We start from the raw sequence: 9,639 nt of genomic DNA, 5'->3' as shown, positions 1-9,639 counted from the left end.
CTGAGCCAGACTTTGAATTATTCAACGGCTACCGCGTTTAAGAGCCCGTGCCAACCAAGACAGATTCGAAATATGGCTACGAACGGATACGTGTGCGCTGCTCTCTTCAGGTGTCACAAACTGCACCCTTTCATCACCTGTGGCTACGATCCATTCGGCTCTCTAATGTTGGCTGAGCTACGGATACCAAGTATGGGATGCTCCATACGCGCCTCTACCTTACAGGAGGCCGGAACGAGCGCATCGGCAGACAGGGTTGTTGGGCTAAAGATAACAAAATATCTTTCGCTCGAAACAGCCGCCGATGATATTGGATATGGATTCAAAGTACGGATACAGCAGACCCGTATGCCACGGATATTAGACACATGCGAACTGCATCGCCCACTCCACCAAATAAGACCCATCAATCACCATAACCACCCACCACCACGACCATCACCTTGTCCGACATACCAAATCCGGTCATTGACAAGTCTCTACCGCGGCACATACCTGTCGCACTGGCACTCTATGGGCACGGGCGTCTTGCATCTGCTTGGAAATCAGGAACAGATGCTGGAACGGGAACAAGAACAGGAACAGGAAATCTCCATCAACAAGCTGGCCATGGATCATTATGGACCAGAATTGCTCCGTCGTGGGGCGCGGGGGTTCACCCGTCGTCCATGTCCGAAGCTCTCTGACATGTCGCTTCACCCTCACACTTGACTCTCGCTGCCCTGTCCTGACTCCCACGAGTCCCACGCCCTCGCGCTGTCAACAAGTCACAAAGTCGCCAGGTGGTCAGTGTTGAGCGGGTGGGTTCCAAGATGACCGATGAACCACCCCGTCATCATCCTGGCCAGCTCGGTTCGAGGGAATGCGTACCGAGGAACACGGAACACGGGTGAGATCGAGTTACAAAGCACTTTGCCGTTAGATACCAGCCACTTGCCGCAGGACTCCCCGTCAAGACTAGGTACCGACAGTGGCGGCCGACAGAGGCTCACTTGTAGCTTTCGCCTTAGACTCAGGCGCCGCACGCCTCACCCGCTCACTCCATCTCATATGCCTCGCCCTCACTTCAGGTGCATCCTCTGTCCGTATAGAGACAGATAGAGAGGAGACTGGCGACCGAAAACAGACACGGCCCGGCAACAACAGCAGTGACAAGCATCATAGCATTCATCTCCGTGGCTGTTTCTGTCACATGCGATCCGCTCTTCTGCTCACTTTGGGCGTCCATGTCTCGCTATTCGTGGACCTCAATGAACCTTTGCTCGACTTCTCTTGTCGCCGCAATCTTTCGAGAGTCATCATCTCAGACAAGAGTCTCGACCCCATGCGCCTATCGGCTGTTGACTGGGCCGCCTAGTCATCTAACCTAACCTAAGCTACTACGCTACGAAGACAGTCCGTACGGGATTGCCCAGCTACCAAGACGCGGCTTCCATTGGCAGATGCTGCTTGGCCATGTCATTGGTTGGGTTGATCGATGGAGGAGGAGCAGCAGCCGCCAGTTCGTCCAAACATCGAACCTTGAACCTACCTTCATCTTTTCTTGTTCTTTGGATCGCAAAGAACTGCCAGACCAACGTTACTCGGACCACTAAGAATGAGTAAAACGAAAAGGGCCTTGCTTGGTTTCACTTCAAATCACAGATACCGACCTCGTCCCTCGTTTCGCTCATCCAAGCTTCAAGTACCGTTCCAGCCTCACCCCCGTCTGACGACAATTGTCCGCGTCGTTTTTAGCTCGCGGCGCCTTGTTCCTTGCCCGCAGCAGGCCGAAAGTTAATTGCACACAGGCTTGCTGTTCTTCATAGACGCCTCTCTGTCTGTAGTACCTACTCCGTAGAGATTCTGGATGCAGAAGAAGCACGCAAGCTGGCTGGTTGGCTGGCTGGCTAGGTAGCTGGACTCCTGGAGGACAACCCCGGGCTGCCAATCATCCTGGCCACGGCCGCCGTCTCCGCCCTCGCCGTTGTCGTTGTCCTTGCATGGACCGACCCTGTCCTGCCCTGCCCTGTAGCGCGGCAGATGCAGCAGCATTGCATCGCATCGAGTCGCTAGCAGGGGCCTTCGCTCAGGGAGCAGCAGGGTGGGTTTATGGTGGGTTTGCAAAAGGACCTGAGCTAGGTTGAGGCTAGGCGCGAAGAGGAGCAGCTGGGAGCCGGCGAGCCAGTCTTTTGCTCTCGAGTGCAGACGTTCATTTTGGAGACTGACGGACGGACTGACTGACTGACTGCGCAGTCGTCACTGACAGGCTGCAGAACGAAGACTGTCTCATCCTACTGTCTCCGACTGTCCCCTTCTCTTAACCGGACTTCTGACTGACAGCTGGTCTGGTCCAAAGCCCGGGCTAATCTGAGACTTTGCCAACGTTGTCAGAATCCTGGCAAATGGAAACTGCCAGAGATGTTCCCACAATGATGCTATTTCCGATGGATCTACCGTAAGTGTCTCGTCTTGCCCGATCTACGGATACTTGTCTGTCAGAATCAGATACGCCGTACAAGGCCAGGCGAAGGCGGGAAGCAAGTAGGGGCTGGTTCGCGAGCTGGTTATGGGAACTGTTAATGTTCAGGGACCGATGAATACGAGTTGTTGGGGCCGAATATCTCATAGCAGGGATCTCAAGCGCCCAAAGGGAACATGTCGTCTCTGGTTCCTCGTTTGCTTGCCTTGAGTGGTGGGTGCATTGATCATTATCCGTCTCGTCTCCTCACCTTCAAGTTCTCCCCCCCCGCAATCCTCTATCACGTCTTATCTCGTTGCCCTCCCGTGCTACAGGTTCTTTTGCGACGACCGGGTTGGATCTCCGTTCATCGTATGTCACCAGCCATGGATTGAACCTTTTTTTTTTTTCCCTCTCTACTGCGTACCTCTCCTTCTGTCCGTTTATCCTATCTCAAGAGCGGAGAGCAGAGCGGATACCGACCATATTGATCGCGCTTTGTCAGTGTCCGGCCGAGTATTGTGCGAAGATGGCACTCAGTTCTCGCACGAGACGTGTCCGCGATCGCGTCCGGTTACACTATTCTCTCCAACTAAGAACTTATTGCGAAAGCTCTCGAACCAGATCTTGGAGACAATGGCTTTCTTCTAGGCTCTTACTCCGCACTCAACTCTCTCCTCTTCCCCCAACATCGACAACTATTACTAACAAGATAGAACGCCCACCAAAGCCACCCGCACCGCACCGCACCGCACACACTTTGAAATTTGGGGGGGTGATGGAGAGGCATGCAACCCCTCCAAAGTCTGGATGACAAGGGGTCCCTGTCGCATCGTCCGGCCACATCTTGACCAGAACAACCTAAAATCGCGGGCAAGCCAGCGAGAGGCAAGGTACCTACGGATGCAGCAGTAGCCAAAGCCCACAGTCGAGGGCCCTGGGCTCTTGTGCCTGCAATGAAATGGGGACTCCCTCTTTGCCTACCCTAGGGATCCCCTGCTCTTCAGACATCTGGCAACGGACCCGCTGATCTGCTCATCTTCATCCTCCCATTCTCGACTCCCACTCGCTATGCTCTGCCCGCCGCTCCTCTCTAGCCTTGCCTCCCACTCTTCGTTGTGTCTCTCGAGCTCTTACCTCCCGCATCCACTAAGATCGAGAGAACGGCCAGGAACCCAGAGACGAGGCACACTCCCCGAACGCCGCTCTCTTCTCACACACCCAGACAACCCGGCTCGCCTTCACGTAGGTTTCTCTCCATCGGTCCAAGTCGCCCGCCCCTGGTCTCTCTCTACTCACTTTGTCTCTCATCTTGCATGTGCTGGTGCAAGCATCCCTCCAAGCATCCTCCCCCCATCTCTGATCCCATCTCTCATCCTTGCCTCCTACCCCCGTCAACGCACATGTATGTACTTTCAGACTGGTGCACCCGCTTCTCTTCCGGACTGTGCAATACCCGCTTCTCTCCTCCGGACGAGTTGCTTGCTGAGGCCCAGGATCCTCGCACGCCGCTTGTATATCTCTAGCCAATCTCTCATCCATGTAGCCAATGGTTGCCATCCAGAACGCTCACCACCTCTCGATACATATATACACTCCTCGTCCCCGAGGCTTGCCACACTTGGATGTATTACTGTGCCTCTTGACTTATCCTCTCGCTTTCATCTATTGCTCTCCTACCTCTAGCGGTATACCATCTTTTCCCAGAATACCATCACTTCGTCCGCACCATTACCGGACTGCATTACTGTTCGACAACGATATTGTCCTGCCTCCTTCCTGACTGACAACCGGTCTCACAAACGTGCTATAAAACGCATTCCACACTTTCATCCCACATTCAACTTGAACACAGGACAAGATGACCGCTCCCATAACTCAACAACAATCCGCGCAAGCTAAAGATGCTGCCGCTGCCGCCTCGGTCCGGAAAAGGAGAAGACGCGCTCCCGCCGGTGGCGCTGCCGACGACTGCTTCACCTGCTCCAAGAGGAACGTCAAGTGTGACCGCAGACGGCCCTACTGCTCACAATGTCTCGAGATCGGCAACGAGTGCTCAGGCTACAAGACTCAACTGACTTGGGGAGTTGGCGTTGCCAGCAGAGGCAAGTTGCGCGGTCTGTCTCTTCCCATTGCAAAGGCACCTCCAGTGGCCGGAGTTGCAAAGAAGTCACCCTCGCGTCCCCGCGCAAACTCCACGGCTACCAGCGCAGGCTGGGCCGATGCAGACGACATGTCTCGAAGGAGTCCGCGCAACGATGCCGGCTTCTCGCCGGAGCACGTTGTCTCAACACCCACGACACCCTACCCTCACAGCTACGATATGCTCTCCATGTCACACCCCGAGCACACACCATCAATGACTGCTGGACACTGGGGCGGCCTCCCGTACTCAAATAGTATGCCGACGGATGGTCCCAACTACAGGAAGTTGGGTGCTCACCTGGGACCTCTTCCCATCTCAAGTGCGCTGTCTTCCTCACTCGAGTCCGTCAGCGACGGCGATTACATGTCCCCCATGAGCCATTCTTACTCAAGAGACGATATTCCCTTCCTCCACAGCCCCAACGTCATGTACGACGGCTACAGCACCCACGGCTCGCCGGTGCCTCAAAGCCCCATCTCTGCCATTCTTATTGACCAGAGAGCCGCCCCGACATCGTGCCCGAGCCTCGTGTACGCCCCATCCGAACATAGCTCCAGTCTCACATCACACATGGACAACTTCGAAAGCCAGTTGAGTCAGAAACTGATGCGGGAGTGTGACACTTTGAGTAAGACGCCCTGTCCGGCTGCTCTGCTTTAGGATCAGACTCGCTGACGTGACGACTTTTAGGCGTACCCGAGATGGATGCGTACAGCACGAGCTGCAATTCCAGCGGCCATGTTTGGACATCTCCCCCTCCGGAGGAGATGTCACCCCATCATTCGGATCACCACGCTTCGGCTCAGTGGCCCACCATGTTCGAGCCGCAGGCCGTCCACGTCAACTCTGACCTCATTGCAAAGATGCCCTTCTTCATGGACTACTACAAGAACATCATGTGCCCTGGTATGGTCTTCATGGACGGACCAAGCAACCCCTACAGAGAACACATTCTCCACCTGGCTTCGAGTAGTCAGAGCCTGCAGCATGCCATTTGCGCTCTATCAGCCTGCAACCTGCGGATGAAGCGCAGACTCAGCTTGGGCCAGGACACACGTGAACTCTCCGAGAAGCTCATGGCTGAGAAGTCGACTGCCGAGTCCATGGCGGACGCCCAGCCCGAGGACCAATCCCTCTCCGAAGAGTACCAGCACCGCAACCTGGCTGTCCACCTTCTCAACCAGCAGCTCAACGATCCGGCCAAGTCCAGCCACGACTCTGTCCTTGCCACGATCCTGCTTCTCTGCCACTACCGCATGGTGGAGTCGGGCATCGCCAAGTTCCACACCCAGTTCGCCGGCGTCAAGAAGATCCTCTCTATGCGGCGATCACAGAACCTGGCACCTTCCCGCGACTCTGCATGGATGGAGGCCATCTTTACCTACTTTGACGCCATCTCGGCCAGTATCAACGACCGGGAGGCTCAGCTTAACTCTACATTCTACGGCGTCATGCCCGATGCTCAGTTGCTTCCCCCTGGCGCTGAGAACCTCGTCGGCTGTGACCGTGAGCTCTTCAAGACCATCAGCAAGCTGGGCAGACTTAACCTCCTCTCTCAACACCGCTCGGTCCAGAACCTCGTCACTAGCCCCATGGCGCGCAACATCCCTTCGCGCTCGCAGTCACCCCTCAGCTCGCCCCTGGGTCACTCCTTCAAGAGCAACCTTAACGGCCTGCACCACCAGCAACTCGGTGACATCTACAGCTTGCCGGGTCACCGTTTCGACGGCAACGGGTTCGGCTCTACCTTGGACGACGACGAGTTTGTCTCTTCGACGCTCTGCTCATCTGCAACGTACGACGACAACCGCAACAACTTCTGGAGAGAGTGGAAAGAGGCCCGCGTCGCCCTCCAAAGCTGGGAGTTCGACTCGGCCCGCCTCCACGCCTCCCTTCCTTCTCCCGCGACCCCAGCCCAGGTCCGGGACTTGGGCTCCCTGTCCGAGGCGTTCCGCTACGCGGCCTTGCTGTACACGGAGCGTCTGGCGTCACCCAACGTCCCCTCGACGCACAGCAACTTCCAGAACCTGGTCTCGCAGGTGGTTTACTACGCCACGAGCCTGGAGGCGGGCAGCCAGGCGGAGAAGTTCCTCCTGTGGCCGCTTTTCGTCGCGGGCAGCGAGTGCGTCAACGAGCTCCAGCAGAACATTGTCCGGAGCAAGTGCCGCGACATCATGGGGCGCTCTGGCTACATGAACAACCTGGCCGCGCTCGACGTGCTGGAGAGGCTGTGGGCGGGCGAGTGGAAGGACAACGAGCCTCGGAGCCCGGCGGCTGTCAAGCTCGAGGCGATGCGCCGGGGTCCGTTCAACTGGACCAGGTGCATCGGGGGTCCCGGTGTCGAGGTAGAGTGGATCATGTTTTAAGGGTGTCTTTTTTACTTTACTGCAACTTTGCTGCAGCTCGCTTCGCCTTGCGGAGCTGGATGGTATGGATCATCAGGAGTCTTTTTTTGCAGGGGAAGTGAAAAAGGGAACACCAAAAAAAGAGCGAGCAAGGGGAACTCGGGAAGCACGACCACGAGTCACGCGCAAAAGAGAGACGTCGGAGTGAGCGAATGTGTTTTCTTTTTTCCCCCTTGCTCCGGCTGGCAAGCTGGGCTTGGAAGTCACGACTGATGAGATGAGAGAGAGAGGGGCGGCGGTGATTGAGTGGTCTATCTGATCTGTAAACCTGTACAATAGCAAACTACGACGACTTTGTGGGCATACATACTTATGATGCGGCGTTAATCAAGGGAAACTAGGAGGCAAATAGGGTCGTCTCTTGGACGTGTAAGCCTCAAGATTGGCTGATTGCATGGAAATAGGGATGAGTTGGGAAGTCTGATGGAGATAGCTTCCAAAATACAAACTAACATGAGAAGGCGTACATAATTCCCATCGCGCACATACTTCGATCTTGCCAATTCCTCATCTCAAGAGGCTTCTACACTGACAGTTGCCTCTCAATGAGCAAGAGTCTCACACAGCAAGGTCAACTCGCCAAATTCAACAGCACTCAAGGGCCGATGGCGTTGTGTGATGGCGTGCTCTATCACGATGGTACCTGCGTTGCGGTATCGAAACAACCGCCAGGCGGCGGCGCGGCGGATCCTCCTCACTCACCCCTCAACCCCAACTCAGGGTCCAGCTTCCCAGTAAGCTTCTATTCCACGGAGCACTTGCCATTGTGTTCCAGCGTCTCATTGCGTTGAGCTGTGTAGGACGCAGGCGCAAGCTAAGTGGTGAGGGGAGGGGGGTGGGAATGTACGAGGGGAGTGTAGTGTACCTTACAAGAAATAGGGGGTGAGATGGGAATAGACGAAGGGGGTGTGGAGGAGAGTAAGGTAGGTACCCAGGTATTTGCCCTCCCGCTCTGCCCCGGTCCAAGACTTGTACTGCGTAGGTACGGCTTCGACCAAGCCCAGATCCACCACTTTGTCCTAGGGGACCTGGTCTCTGTCCAGTCGCAATCGCTCCAAGCGCCGTTTGGAGCGGGAGGCGCATGTGGGCGGCGCGATCCCATCACCCATGTGCCTGAGGACTAGAGCATCAGGGGTTGGAGAACGCGGTATACTTTATCCGTGCCTCGTTCTTTTTTCTCCATAACTTAATCACGGTAAAGTGGTTGATGGACTGCTTAATTGTGTTGTTCCCCCGTCTGTGCGAAAATACTCGGATCTGAAAGGAGCACGGAATGATGACCGTGCAGCATGAGTTTGGGGATCGGAGGAGGCCGATGGCGATATGATATCAAGAGAGGAGGAGGCCGAAGGAGTGAGAAAGCAAAATGCAGACAGAGTCAGTCTGAATCGTTGCCGGCCCCGTAACACTCTCCATCTCTGTATGTACTGCGTATGCACTACGGATATGACATTTACGATCCTTGTCAACTCGGTTGCTCCAGACCGAGCCAAGCAAAACCGACGGGCTGAAGTGCCGTCCGCTCTGTTGTATTTGATGTGCGGCAATAGAGGCACTGAGAACTTGGAGAGGTTCGATATTCTCGCTTGCTCCCAGCCCAGCCAGCGAAATCATTGGACCTTGTTGAAGGGGTCCAAGGGTGAGGAGGGAGGAGGTCACTGTTGCAGGGACGAAGGATGCTCTCCACTCTCACAAGTCAAAGAGTTGCAGACTGCTTCCACTCGCATGCTGCGGAGAGCGGATAGTTGAAGGACGATGACGGAGGAGGATGGAGGATAGAGATGTTGACGCAGTAGTTTGGCTTTACTGTACGCAAGAGTAGTTCATCGACAGCCACACAACAGCCCCAATAGACAGTCACTACATCACCATGTACATCGAGAGAGGAGGGGAACGGACGGATCAAGGGCATCGGGGTAAAAGCAGACTGGCTGGCAGGATGAACCAGGGCCAGGCCGGAGAACAGACGGAGATGGCAAGGATCAAGGATCCTTCTCAAGGCCTGGGGAAGAAGCGTTGACGATTTGAATCCACCCGAGCCAAAAAAGTTCCCAAGGTGTGGGGGTGATAAGGGACGTTCGGGCCAAGAAATTCCGGCCGGGCTCATGACTGGCTGGAATTCACGACAGAACTGGACAAGAGGGAACGCGGGACTGGCACGGGCGTTTGTGGCACCGCACACCATCACACACACTCTCTCTCCGATCTGGCGACGCATGGGTTTCTTCTCTGGCACTGGGCAGGGCCCAGGGGGTGGTCTTCCGTGAACAGGCACAGGGTATCCGTACAAGGAAAGGGGGCCTGGAATTCATGGATTAGAAGAGAGGAGGAACATCCATAAGGCCCGACCAGGGAGTTTAGCAGATGGCAAAGAGTGGAGAGAGCCCCGAAGAGAGAGAGAATGAGGGAATGCCTGGTCGGTCACTCGGTCACTCACTCACACTCATTCAGTCACTGGTTCAGCCGTGGAGATTCGACCAGGGGAAGCTGACCGACACACAGAAAAGACTCGAGAGCGACAGAGAGAAGGACGACAACCCCAGCCGAGCCCGACACTGCGCAGGACGATGTGGCAGGGGAATTCGAAGCGGTGGCGACGGGGAAGGACCCCATTTACACTGCTCCCTCCTCGGTACTCGCTTCACAGG

At 55.7% G+C, this 9,639-nt stretch overlaps 1 protein-coding gene across 1 annotated transcript; it reads left to right on the top strand.

Annotated features, from left to right (window-relative positions):
• The first annotated feature begins 3,838 nt into the window (after positions 1-3,838).
• On the top strand, positions 3,839-7,455 carry HER10_EVM0013160 (uncharacterized protein). The gene is made up of 2 exons (XM_035482524.1): positions 3,839-5,214; positions 5,277-7,455. The coding sequence occupies exons 1-2, from the start codon at positions 4,302-4,304 to the stop codon at positions 6,950-6,952; spliced, it is 2,589 nt and encodes an 862-aa protein (XP_035333595.1). The 5' UTR covers positions 3,839-4,301; the 3' UTR covers positions 6,953-7,455.
• Positions 7,456-9,639: the final 2,184 nt, after the last annotated feature.

This window comes from Colletotrichum scovillei, assembly GCF_011075155.1.
Source record: "Colletotrichum scovillei strain TJNH1 chromosome Unknown Contig00006, whole genome shotgun sequence".
Lineage (NCBI taxonomy): Eukaryota > Fungi > Ascomycota > Sordariomycetes > Glomerellales > Glomerellaceae > Colletotrichum > Colletotrichum scovillei.
The sequence above is the reverse complement of the archived record's forward strand: the minus strand, read 5'-3'. Positions and strand labels throughout refer to the sequence as shown.

Excerpts from the sequence above, each read along its gene's own strand:
- HER10_EVM0013160 (XM_035482524.1), top strand. The coding sequence starts at position 4,302 with ATGACCGCTCCCATAACTCAACAACAATCCGCGCAAGCTAAAGATGCT. Across the intron at positions 5,215-5,276 it reads GCGGGAGTGTGACACTTTGA|GCGTACCCGAGATGGATGCG; the intron begins GTAAGACGCCCT and ends GACGACTTTTAG.